We start from the raw sequence: 13915 nt of genomic DNA, 5'->3' as shown, positions 1-13915 counted from the left end.
ATTTTTGGTAGAGACGGGGTCTCGTTCTTGCTCAGGCTGGTCTCAAACTCCTGACCTCAAGCAATCCTCCTGTCTCGGCCTCCCAGAGTGCTAGGATTACAGATATGAACCACCACACCTGGCCAAAAAGTGTCCTTTAATAACAAAAAAAATTGAATTTAAGGTCAGTGTCAATGCTAAGTGCTCTGAGGCACAGAAATTCTCAACTTTCGCTGAGCTGACACCCTGCTAACCTCACAAAGCTACTCACAACCTGGAGGTGAAGAATACATTAAAGGCAGTCGTGATAGAATTCCACTCAGCGATGACCAATGGGCACGTGGCCATCATGTGGTCTCATGACAGAAAGCATGTTTTCTTTATGCAGTTACACTTGGGGATCTAATTTGATCCACAGCTTATCACAATCCCTGCAAAAATGTCATGTTATAATAAAGCATCTTAAGATCCAAAAAGCATGTATATAGCACCTCTTGTATATTCCTGGATAGAGCTGGAACCCATTCTACTAAGTGAAGTATCTCAAGAATGGAAACAAGCACCACGTGTACTCACCAGCAAAGTGGTATTAACCGATCAACACCTAAGTGGACATATAGAAATAACATTTATCGGGTGTCAGGAGGGTGGGAGGGGGGAGGAGGGGATGGGTATATTCAACCACAAGGAGTAAGATGTGCAACGTTTGGGGGATGGACATGCTTGAAGCTCTGACTCAATGGCGGAGGGGAGGCATGGGCAATATACGTAACCTTAGCACTTGTACCCCCATAATATGCTAAAATAAAAAAATTTAAAAAAGAAAAGAATTGAGTAAATCAAAATTATGATTATTTACAAACAAAAAACAAAAAGCACATATACAAGCTAGCAGTAAGCAGACGCTGTTTACCTAAGGAATAAAACTGCCAAAGTCTGGCATTGGAACTCGATGCAGAGGAAAGACTGAGCAGGTGTCGGCCCCCGAGGGCCAGGGGCTGCTTACCTCAGTTTCCAGAGAGATGAGGTTGTGGTCAAGGACAGGAAGGGGAGGAAATGATAACTTTGCAGCCAAAAACATAGTGTAAAATATCTAAAACCCAAACCTTTTATTTTGGGTAATTAACGGGCTGAACAGAGCATGCAAAGGCGTCACAGTTACACCCAGGGCAGCCAGTTCCCCAGGACCGGGCTTGTGACTTTATCCTTCTTCAGCACATCCACAGATGTGACACGGAACACCGCAGGATGGTCTAAATGTCGACCAGGTAGACAAGTGAGACCATTTAGCAACTTATGTGTGGCACCCTCTTTAGACATGGATAATGAGGAGGTAAGCAGCTATTGCTGTAATAATCCCTAAAATCTGAGCAGGCCCAAGTAGTTCCCTAAAAATTCACCACTGTTATGGCTCACACCTGTAATCCCAGCACTTTGGGAGGGCAAGGCAGAAGAGTCACTTGATGCCAGGAGCTCAAGATCAGCCTAGGCAACATAGCGAGACCCCGTCTCTACTAAAAATTTAAAAAATTAGCGGGGCGTAGTGGTGCACACCTGTAGTCCCAGCTACTCAGGAGGCTGAGGCAGGAGGATCCTTGAGGCCAGGAAGTTCAAGGCTGTAGTGAACTATGACCGCACCACTGCATTACAGCCTAGGAAACAGAGCGAGACCCTGTCTCAAAAAACAAAAACAAACAAAAAACTACACTGCAGCCTTAAAAAAATAATGCCCATGAAGAAAGAGGCAAACAATACATAATAAAAATGGGCAAACATATAAAGAGACAATTCACAGAAAAGAGTGTCCAAATAGCCACCAAACAGATAAAGAGATGTTCGCATCCTCATGTAATCCTCTAATACTTAAAGTAACAAGGCCGGGCGTGGTGGCTCACGCCTGTAATCCTAGCACTTTGGGAGGCTGAGGCGGGCGGACTGCTCGAGGTCAGGAGTTCAAAACCAGCCTGAGCAAGAGTAAGACCCCGTCTCTACTATAAATAGAAAGAAATTCATTGGCCAACTAATATATATAGAAAATTAGCCAGGCATGGTGGCGCATGCCTGTAGTCCCAGCTACTCAGGGGGCTGAGGCAGCAGGATTGTTTGAGCCCAGGAGTCTGAGGTTGCTGTGAGCTAGGCTGACGCCACGGCACTCACTCTAGCCTGGGCAACAAAATGAGACTCAGTCTCAAAAAAAAAAAAAAGTAACAATGAAGTACCCTCTCAGACCCATCAGACTGGTGAAAATTAAAAAGAAAGAGAGAGAGAGTCTATCTGCTGGTGGGGCATGGGAGAAAGTGTCCTTAGGGGTTACTGGTGGCCGTGTCACCACACGGGCTGGCCCCAAGGGTGCTCGTGGCCCAGACCAAGCCGGTCTGCTCTGGGGTGTGGCCGCAGAGCACTGACCCAGCCACACAGCAAGATCGGGTCACAGCTACGTCAGGCAACGCAGCAGTCTCCCTGTGATCGAGCTAAGTGGGGACAACATGCGGTCATGTGAGCACTACAATCCCATTTTAAAAAACAAGGACCAAAAACCTGGGTATGTTTAAGAGTCCTACAAGGGGTCCCGTGGGGAGGAATGAGGCACGAAGGGGATGAGGGGTGAGAACGGCACGTCTGATACGGCCTCGTTATGTAAAGTTACACACGTGTGCATTCATGAAAAGCAATGGTCAGAAAAAGGTCTCAAGGCTTCTAGGGCCCACAGGCTGCTAGAGTGTGGTTGGTTCATCTTTGAGATCAGCACAAAGTAAATGCTGATTAAATTAATTCATTCCAGGAGGCTGAGGCAGGAGGATCACTTGAGACCAGGAGACCAGCCTGGGCAACATAGCAAGACTCGTCTCTTAAAAAGAAAAGTTAAAATAATTCATCAATGACACCTCCAAGCAATGACACCTCCAAGTAAACTGTCTCAGGACTGGTCCTCCACAGTCTGCTCACTAACCACGCGGTGACAAAGGACAGGAAGGCTGGCCTTAGCAGCAAGGGCTTCAGTGCCACTGCCAACACCAGGCTGCAGAGGAGCCTCAACTGCCGAGTGTATTTCAGTCCTTAGAACGAAGCTGCCTCGTTCCACACACAGCCCACCACAGCCCCAAGGTGGCGCGTGGCAACGGGAGGCGCCTGCTCAGACAGCAGGTGCTGGGGGCAAGGCTCTGGGGGGCTGGCGGCGCTGACCCGGGGAGGGGGGCCCGGCGGAGAACAGATGCTTACACAGTTGCGTTTCTTGCATAGGAAGACTGAGGCTGAGAGACTGCAAAGCTTCTTTTCTAACACTGCCCTCAGCACTAGTTCCCTGAGACTTCCTTAGGTTGTCATGGAAACCAGCCACACCTGGAGAGGCATCTGGAACCACTGGGCTTGTGGTGGGACTGAGAGACAGTGGTGGGTCTGGGAGCTGCGGCGTTGGCCCGTTCTGGCAGAGGCCGCCCTGGCCAGGTCCATGCGGGCTTTCTCCTTTCTTGGAAGTCCTGTTTACCTCGACACCGGCACCTGGAAAGAGAGAGCACGCTGGGCCACCGCGGTTCTGACAACACGATCACGTCGTTTTTCAGACACGCAGCTAACATAGGACAGAGAAGAATCTGGATACCTGAGCACCAGCATTTCCACGTCTCATAAACACGCTCACTCCGAGAGAAGAGCATGCCCGCCTCTCCTCCTGCAGGCAGGGTGACTTGGGACAGGTCTCCCCACTGCTCTGGGCCCCAGCGTCCTCACCTGTAAAATGGCCTCACCCTCCGCACTACGGTTGTGGAACTTAAGTAGTGGCGTTTCCCTTTCATTTCCATAAGACCAGTAACAAACGTTGTGAAAGTCTGCTTTTACTTATAGCAAAAAGGGGCTGGGCAAAGTCTCCCACTTGTAATCCTAGCACTTGGCCTGGAAGGCCGAGGTGGGAAGATGGCTTGAGGCCAGAAGTTTGAGACCAGCCTGGGCAATACCGTAAGACCTTGTCTCAACAAAAATTAGAAAAATTAGCCGGGTGTGGTGGCACGTGCCTGTAGTCCCAGCTTCTTGGGAGGCTGAGGCAGCAGGATGACTTGAGCCCAGGAGTTTGAGGTTGTTGTGAGCTACGATGACAACACTGCACTCTAGCCTGGGAGACAGAGTAAGACTCTGTCTCAAAAAAAAAGCAAAAAAAAACATGAAAGCTTAAAACATAACTGACATTTTTTTTAACAAGAATTGGTAACAGCAGTACTAATCACAGTCACATTTACGAAGGCCTGAATTCAAAGTCATTCCAAAGCATAAGTTTATCCTTCAATATGAGAAATCTAAGGCAAATGGGTCGATCATCTGATCTGAACAATTCTGGCAAAGCTAAGCACAGAACCCAGGACTTTCCTTCTGCTTGAAGGCCACCAGTTAGGTAGAAACTCAAGTTTAACCAATGACGACTCTGTACTCACGTATTAAACTTAGGCTAACCCATTAACATTGTTATACACAGAATTACTCACTATGCAATCTAATAACATATTTCCTCATCAAATGGGAAAAAAGGAAGAAGGACTTACTGCAAGTAAATGATTCTCAGTCATCCCCCTCCCCCTGGCTGGTAAGCCAGTCAGCAAAGGCCAGAATGGTGTGAGGAGGCCTGCGGGGTCCGAGCCTGGCTCCAGCGGGCCCCGAGGCCCAGCAAGGCCCTGAGCTCTCGCAGGGTTGGCGTCACTTGGACCCCATGACCTACCCAGTACACATCCCGGAAATTCCCCCTGTGCGCAAGCAAATTAAAAATGGGTTTTTGTCGCTTGCAAATGTGAATCCCAACTAAAACAGCTGTTTACTGTCATGCCTCCCCGGAAGATACACCAGATACAAATGGGTGCCACAGACAGGAAGCAGAGCAAGGGGACCCAGTCGCTGCCCTGAGACAGCAGCTGTTCTCTACAAACGACTCTCACAAACGACTGCGTCAGTCCCACTGCAGGTCACATACGAGGGAATTGGGTTAATGCCACTTTCTGATGGATTCCTTCCTGTTTACTCAACAAAGTGTTTTTCTGAGAATCATATTGCAATTTTTAAAAAAATCTAAAAGTAAAAAGGCCCAATAAACAGTAAGACTCTATTATTTACAAACATAGGCCTAACTACGGATAAACAAACAAGGATGATAAGGTGACAAAAATGGCTACCACCACTGCCTGGACACTTGCCATGCTCTGGGCATTTTACATGCATCACTTCTTTTTTTTTATTTTTTGAGACAGAGTGTCACTCTGTTGCCCGGGCTAGAGTGCCGTGGTGTCAGCCTAGCTCACAATAACCTTAAACTCCTGGGCTCAAGCAATCTCCTGCCTCAGCCTCCCAAGTAGCTGGGACTACAGGCAGGTACCACCAGCCTAGCTTTTCTATATATTTTTAGTTGTCCAGCTAATTTCCTTTTATTTTTTTTTTTTTTTAGTAGAGACGGGGTCTCGCTTTTGCTCAGGCATGTCTTGAACTCCTGAGCTCAAACAATCCGCCCGCCTCAGCCTCCCAGAGTGCTAGGATTACAGGCGTGAGCCACTGTGTCGGCCTGTTAGTAAATTACTACATCTATAATCTGCAGTTTAAGGCCAATGCTGCACTGATACCTCATGACCAGGAAGGGCCATGACACGCCCCAGCCACTACCATAGAAATGTGATTCAATAACCCTTAGATCTCTATTGGATCACGTCTGAATTCCAGTTATCAGAACTTAGCAAGTGACCAACCAAAAAGGCAGACATTTAGGCAGCGAGCAACACCACTGTGGGTCAGTGAAGACCCACAGACACCTTCAGGAAAACACAACCACTAGGCGGTTCGTATTCTGTTTAATACAAACGGTGCTTGATCCAAAGTTAGCACCAACTGAGAGAAAACATGCATCAGGTCACCAGAGCACACTCTGAATGTCCCCCAAAACACAAGCCGACGTGTCCTCCCGTCCAGCAGCACACAGCGACCCCACGACTTACTCTGGGCCTTGTCCCACATGTCAGGCAGGGCCGGCGAGCCCCCGGGCTTCAGGGGGGCCTCCGGGGAAGCTGATGCGCCCCTGCCGGGTGTGTCCTCCAAGGGGCCATCCTGTTCGGCTGCCACGCCATCCATGGCCAGCTCGACGCGAGCGGAGCTGACACTGAAGGGCTGCGAGTGGACTGCAGGTGAGCTTGGCTCCTGCCATCAGCAACAGCCGAAAGGGCCCGGGAAGGCCCCCACCATGTTTTCCATTTTCGGGGTAAGATTTGAAGATTCACAGAGAGCTTGAAGTCCAACCAATATCACGATACCTGACAGGAGGGAAAGAGAAAAACTGTATTATGAAACTTCACTTATCAGATTTCAAGTAACAATTAACAAAACTAACATTTGGTTCCTGGTTTGCATATAACACATATAAGAAATAAATACGGGTTATTTATTTAACAAATAATCCTCGAGCACCTACAAGACCCTAGGTTTTGAGGACAGAACGCTGAACCTGCCACCCCTGGGCTCTTTCCCGAAGGCACCAGTGTGCATCGTGGCCGGCTGGGGAGCACTCTGCCAGGATGGAGCAGCTCTGCATGGGGCTGCAGTCACCATACAGGGCAGCTGAGGATCTCAGTCTTAGATTTCATTTAAATGTAATTAGTTTGAAATAGCCACACGTGGCCAGGTCTGTATTAGAGTTGCAGGCCTAGTGCTCACAGGGCAAGCTCCCCTCCCAGGTCACCTGAAGTGACTGTGCCCAAGGCCACAGCTCCTGCCAGGCAGCCCCAGCCTCCAAGGCGGACACTTGCAGATCCAGAGGGACAACACTAAAGAAGCAGCTGCCACGGGACGCAGTGACTGGGTATGAGGAAGGGGGCACAAGGGCACACAGAAAGGCAGCTGACTCAGGCCTGAGGCCAGAGGAGGTGGCCACCCTGTCTCCATCCCGAGCTGGACCAGCTTTCTTGCAACCCACCTGCTAGACTAGATTTAAGGGGCTAAAATTTTGCCCGAAGTTTGGCAATTGGTTATCAACTTTGAAACGTACTGGTGTGATTAGCTCATTTCCTTAACAGATAAGATACTAGCATGAGCTTCTATTCATGCTACAGAAATGATGGCATTTACTCCCTTTAAAATGAGTTTCATATTATCCTACATCATTTTCTATATTTGACGTGTTTCATGATAAACATTACAGAGCCTTCGTCTCTAGCTGACAAATTCCATACAGGAATTACAGACAAGAAGCCACACGGGTGGCCCTTGACAAGGAGCTTTCTTTCACTGTCACTCTACCTGCCACTTGTCACTGTTCACCTGTGGAAGAAGGGCACCCGCTGATGGCAGGTGTCTCCTAGTCTCCTGACGCTGTCAACAACTAATACAGGGACAGGCAGACCTGGGAGCATTTGCTTGTAACTATAATAATCCACCTTGCACCCTACAGGCCAGAGCCAGGGTAAGTTAATAAGTGTGTTGTCAATACAAAAACGTTGTGTATGTTATCAGTGTAAAACCAGCATTAAGGGTTTGTAACTAGAAAGTACTGTTAATAAAAACATGTGATAACATTAGTGACTATAAATCCAATATAGCTAGTCAAAGAACTACCGCAAAGGACTCGGGGAGTCAGCCTGACTAGCACATATAAATATTTGAACACTAAAACAATGTCTGAATCACAGAAATTAAGGAAGTTCCTTAGGCTGGCCCCCAAAATAATCCTGTGTGCAATGAATTCTCAATCCCATTTTTGCCTTTACAATCATCAGTAACACCTTTCATCCCTGGAGATTCTCTGGATGGGTGGGTAGACAAGTGGGCCCTGAGAGCTTAGGCAGAGATTTGAGCTACGCAGCTGTCCTCACTGCACAGAACCCTCTGAAAAATCACCATTTCACAGGAAAACCACTGTGACGCCCACCACGCCTGCCCCTCAGCCACAAACCCAGATGCTCCCCAGGACAGCTGGCCGAAAGCCAGCCAGGCCAGGGTGCGACACTGTGGGGAAGACACACACAGAGCAGGGTAAGGCACATCAGCAAAACGACGGCCAAGGTGGCCCCTTCACCACACTCGCCACCTCCAGGACAGACGAGCTACAGATGGACACGCAGGAATAAATGTGGTGAAATGTGGACTCTGCTGCTGGACACTGGCATTCTGTGCGGCCTGGTCATCCTGAAAGGGTCCTTAGCAAAAGAAAATGTTTGCATTTTGCTTTGATATGTCTTTGCTTCTGCCTGGTGGGGGTGGGAGTGCAGGGGACGGTATCTAAATCTGCTCCTGCAGTGCCCACATGCCCCGTGTTTGTAGGAGGAAAGCTTTTCACGTGCCTACGACTGCAGATCTGGCCTCTCTGCTAGGAGTGCCCTCTCCCCCGACCGCCAGGTGAACCCCACCGTCCTTCCACGTCTGCATCAGGCACCGCCTCTGAAGTCTCCGCTGGCCTCGCAGGCAAAGTGCCTCACACACTCCCTTCTGTCATAGCTATACCTCACACGTGCCCTCTACCACAGCATGTCATGCGTGCGACTGTGTGTGTGTTCATCTCCTGGTAAGATCCCTGAACACAAAAACTATCAAAACTATCAAAAACTATCAAAAACTATCATTCCAAGTCTGGGTCCCCACCACCTCCAACACCCCCCACTCAGAACACTCAGCACAGGTTGCTGAATTGAATCACTGGCTCCGCCAAAGCCATCCCTTAGCCATCAAGCTAATGGTTCCAAAACAAAATGATGAAGTATTTGAATCCCTGAGCATCAATCAACACTGCCTTTTAAAATACAGAAAACCTCTTACCTACTCCTACTGAAAACACCTGAGAGCTCCAGTTTTGACGGAGGACAAAGAGTGCCCCTGGGAGGTATAGACGAGAAGAGCAGACTGTGAAGGCTGCACCCCAAACAAGCGTCCCCTGAACGGGAAGACGGGGCGACTGGCAGGACCAGATCTAGCCATCAAAGACAGACTATGCGGAAGGGAGCCGCCACAGAGGCAAACAGTGACGACGCCCAGCCTTCACACTGCCCAGGAAAGAGACACGTTAGCCAAGGGTGTTCAGGTGCCACTGAGAAGGCATGCCAAACACGGCGACAAACACATCAGGCTGTCCGGGCCTGAAGCCATCACAGATGCCACTCATTTAATTTCCTTATTCTGATTTCTTGCTAAACAAGAAACCCCGTGACTCCCAAGCAGTCCTACCCCCACCCGGAATGGAGACCCTGTGACTGTGACTTATTCTGGCAGCTCATAAAGACAGCTCCTGTTTACACGCAGCTCCTCTTGAGGCTGGACTACAGAGGCAGGATTTACTGCCTGTGCCCAAAGTGGAGCTTGGTGACAGCGATACTTCTCCCTGTAGGGCAATAAACTGGCATTCTCACTCCTCAGTCTCACTTGAATTTTAGTTAGCATGACTCAGTCGTTCAGGGGCTTATTACCTCAGACCGCTGACAAAAGCAAATCTCTGGGCAACTGGAGGAGGATCGGACAGCTGGGGGTGTGTCGCAAGGAAGCTGTTATTGGTAACAGGCACTCCATTTTGTGATTTAAAAAAAAAAATAAATAAAGAGGTCAATCTTATTTTTGACCACTTGCATTCCTATGTTTCCTAGAGGGAAGAAACAGGACAAAGCTGTCACTGGGAACTTCAAAAGGTACTCACAAATCGAGGTTCACACCTGTCTAACATCAAGGGACTTCACACTGACAAACCACCACGCCAGGCGCCTGCAGGACTTCTGGCTTCCCCCATTCAGCAGATTAGACAAACTCCATATATATACATTAACAGCTCCATGGACCCCACCTTATTTAAGTTGTTCCTCTCAGCAGTTAGAATCAGAGCATAGGCAAAGATAAAACAAGAATTTCCTTAAGATAATATCTGGTTGAGGGAGGATACACTAGTATCCAAAGATACATGGAGCCCTATGTACAAAGTGAAAACCAAAAGCAAGCCTCATGTACAGCAGAGACATAGAGGAGAGGTGGACAGAGTGGGGAATCTGACCTCTCTACTTCACATCCCGACTCCTCTACCATTTAGCTGTGAGACTTTTCGAAGATTTCTTACCCACTCTTAGCCTGTTTCCCCATCAGTAAAGCAATAAGAAAAATAATATAAAATTTCTGCCAGGATTAAATGCAAGAAGGCAGAGGGTCTGTCCTACGTCTTCAATAGAATGGGAACAATTACTACTGTTATTTTCCCTTCAATTGTTCCTTGTCAAAATGGATAAAAGCCAACTGAGAAGGTACACTATTTCTTAAGACAACAGGCATAAAAAGAAAAAGAAAAAAAAAAAAGCTACTTTTGAATCTGAACAATGCCAGGCGACTTATTTCGTTTTCTTTTTCTCTACTATTCCCACCCTATAGATGACTTATTTCTTTTCCTTGCCATTCAAAGAATACTGTAACCAAAAGCTGTTAAAGGGTTATAAAGGGCTATGTTCATGATAGCAAAGAGACAAATAAAAAAAAATCCATGAGTCACCTGTAAATGGCTTGCAATGTCCCAATGATAATAAAATCCAGCCTCTTATCAGGAACTATGAAGCCAAATGTGATCTGGCCCCTGCCTACAGCTACACCCTAACTCCTATTGCTTTCTTCCTTTTTCATTATACACTAGCCATAAACACTGAACCTTCCTCAAGGTCTTCACACTTCCACTTCATTCTGTATCAAATGTTCTTTTCCCACAACTTTGCGTGGCTAGCTTCTTGTCATAGAGGCATTGACACAAAAGTCACCTCCCTTATGGATCTTCCCATACAACTTAAGGTAGCTTGCCCCACCCCAATCACCATCAGTACTCTCAGGACCTCATGTGTCCCTCCACTAGGTAAGCTCAGTGAGGGCAGGGAACCTGACAGGACTTCACCACTGAACCCCAGGGCCTCCATGAACAGGACTTGTCACACAACAGGCACTCAATAAATATTTGGTGCATGAAGGTCGAGCTGTTCACCTGGTTCATACCACTGACAATGCCTGGCTGCCTGGACCCACTCCCTCTGGACAGTAGCACTGAACTAGTGAAACACCTCTGAGCATCTAGAACAGAAATAATAAGTCTGCCAGCCACAGAGGCAAACAGGGAAGTACATGGATTCTTTAAAACACGATGTACACAAATTGCCCGACACCAAGTCACGTTTGTCATCCACTGCAAATGACATCTGTCTACTGGGGAGGCTGAGGTGAAATGATCCGCTTGAGCCCAGGAGTTCAAGGCTGCAGTGAGCTGAAATGACGCACTGCACTCCAGTCTGGGCAGCAGAGCGAGACCTCTTCTCAAAAAAAGAAAAAACTTAAAAATTAAACTGTAAAGGACAAGAAAACACAAGTACTGCCCGAGCAGTAGCATCAGACACCTTTGGGACAAATCACATCCTATTAGGCGCAGACAAGCGTTCCGGAAGGGCTCGAGTGAATCAGTATCCACAGAGGCGGCTCGGTGACAACTGAAAGCTGGCTTCCAGGCCCCGAGGCTACCAGCAGTGAGGAGGGTGACTGGAACGGCCGTCACCGCACCACCGCTCCCGAAGGCAGCCGCGCCCAGGCCCGCCGCCCTCGCTGGCCGCCCCTCGCCCGCCGCCCGGCCTCCGCCGCCGACTCCTGGGACTCCTGGGCCCTCTCCCGGCAAGAGCCCGGCCCCGGGGCACCGTGGCCCCCGCGACCCTCACCCTAGCGCTGCGGAAGCCGCGGCGGCCGCCTAGCCCGGCTGCTCCGGCGGAGACGTGGCCGCGCGAGGGGCGGGGCGCGGCGGTGCAACGACTACGAGCCCCCCCGGAAACAGCCTGTACGCGCTGCCTCCGTTCCGGAAGAGAGAATGCAGTCTTCTGCTCGCCAGCAGCCGGCCTAGGGCCAGGAACGCGCTGGCCGCAGGGTCCATGTCGCGCTCACCCCTAATTGGCCCTAGGCAGATATCAGAAAGTGGCTTTAAGAGTTTGCACAACTCCGTATAGACACAGCTCCTGGACTTGCGGGACCCATCCTGACAGGAAGCCGAACAATTGAGCTTCCGGCGGAAGTGGCGTGGCAGGGCTCAGTCCCAGTCCTGCCCCGCCCCATCTGCCAGGCTGTGGGCGTGGTCGCTCTGGGCCCGCCCATTGGAGGGCGTGGTCGCAAGGCCCGGCCCCGCCCCACGCGGTCCGGCAGCCCCTCCCGGCCTGGCCTTGGCCCCGCCCGCGCTGGTCGTGCGGCCGCCGCGACGTTTCGCTTTTCCGCGACAGGAACGCTGACGGTCTTGGGCGTGAGGCGCAGGCCAGAGCTGATGGCTTTTGCCTAGGGGTATCGAGCCCTTCCCGCTCTGATTTCTGAAAAGACATTAAATTCCTCCCATAAATCGCTTCTGGAGCTGAAGGTGCTGGGGGCGGGTCCCTCCACCGAGGGCCGTGACGTCAGGGAGGGTGGCTCTGCCGGCCCAGACGTCTCGTCCACGTTGTAGAACACGCTTGTCTACAGAAAACTCTTCCCGGATTCTGATAGCAATGGCATTAAAGCACAGATCAAATTGGGGAGAGCCGACATCGTCACTGTGTTGACTCAGCCTTTCCACGTGTGTACCTGGTAGGTCTCCGTCTACTTAGGTCTTCACTGGTTTCTCTCATCCACGTTTTGCAATTTCAGCATACAGATTGCGTGCGTCTGGTTAGGTTTATACCTAAGTGTTTCATTTCCTTCTAAGCTATTGTAAATGGCACTGTTTTTTTACTTTGGTTCCTACATGTTCATTGTTCGTGTCTGGAAATGTGATGAATTCTGTGTGTTGACTTTGTATCCGGAGACTTCACTGAACTGACTTATTAGTAATAGGGTTTGTTTAGGTTGGTTTTCTTTTCTTTTTTCTTTTTGTAAATTCCATGCAATTATCTACATAGACCATCAAGTCAACTGCAAATGCAAATTTTAACTCAAGGTGGCGATTCATGCTTAAATCCCAGCGGCTCAGAGGCTGAGGCAGAAGAATCGCTTGAGATCGCAGTGAGCTGATTGCACCTCTGCACTCCAGCCTGGCTACAGAGACCCTGGCTCCAAAAATAAAATAATAATTTATCTTTTTTTTTTTTTTTGAGACAGAGTCTCACTCTGTTGCCCGGGGTAAAGTGCCATGGCTGGTGGCTGGGTCTTCCTCTCCCCTCTTCCCCCATCCTCACAGCATTGCAAAGCCTGCAGACCTTGCACAACAGCTGCCCTAACTGCATCCTGTTACCAACGGAACATCTAGACTTGGACCACCCACCAAGGCAAAGCAGGAAGACACCCCAGTTGCAAAACATCCTGCCATGACCCCCGGAGACAGACAACAACAGCTAGCCCCCTATAAAAGCTAACTCGCAGTCCTGGGCGGTGTGACTTCTGGAGCCCCCCTGTTCTGGGACCCTTGAACATCGCCCGGGAGCGCTTTCAGTAAACGCTATGTTTGTCAGCATTGATTCGGCCTCACTACTCTTCTTCTGCCACTGCAAAACTTACCACAGCAACCTCAAACTCCTGGATTCAAGCGATCCTCCTGACTCAGCCTCTGAGCTGCTGGGATTTTAAGCATGCCTGTAGCTGGGACTACAGGCATGCGCCACCATGCCCAGCTAATTTTTTCTATATATTTTTAGTTGGCCAATTAATTTCTTTCTATTTTTAGGAGAGCCGGGGTCTTGCTCTTGCTCAGGATGGTCTTGAACTCCTGAGCGCCAATGATCCTCCCACCTCGACCTCCCAGAGTGCTAGGATCACAGACGTAAGCCACCACACCTGGCCAATAAATTAATAGTTTTGATTCAAAATGATCACAGACTTACGTGTAAAATGTATAAAACTCTACTACTTTTAGAAGAAAATATGAGAAAATTTTCAGGACCTACAGCTTGGGGAGAGTTCTTAGACATGGTAAGAAAAGCATAATGCACAAATACATGTTTCTCCTGTGCTTTCTCCCGAGGAAAGCAGATTCACAATG

General features: G+C 49.2%; 1 protein-coding gene across 4 annotated transcripts in view; it reads right to left on the bottom strand.

Moving 5' to 3' along the window:
• Positions 1-11757, bottom strand: part of GOLGA3 (golgin A3) — a 46782-nt gene extending 35025 nt beyond the window's left edge. Inside the window, exons 1-3 of one of the 4 annotated variants that reach the window (XM_075996392.1) lie at positions 11643-11757; positions 5940-6251; positions 3199-3477 (exon numbers count right to left, since the gene is read on the bottom strand). In XM_075996392.1, the coding sequence (XP_075852507.1) occupies positions 3199-3477; positions 5940-6072 (412 nt within the window). In that variant the 5' untranslated portion in view covers positions 6073-6251; positions 11643-11757. The other 3 variants (XM_075996395.1, XM_075996394.1, XM_075996393.1) reach the window with 3 other exon arrangements.
• Positions 11758-13915: the final 2158 nt, after the last annotated feature.

This window comes from Microcebus murinus, chromosome 22, assembly GCF_040939455.1.
Source record: "Microcebus murinus isolate Inina chromosome 22, M.murinus_Inina_mat1.0, whole genome shotgun sequence".
Classification (NCBI taxonomy): domain Eukaryota; kingdom Metazoa; phylum Chordata; class Mammalia; order Primates; family Cheirogaleidae; genus Microcebus; species Microcebus murinus.
This window is presented reverse-complemented; position numbering and strand designations above follow the sequence as displayed.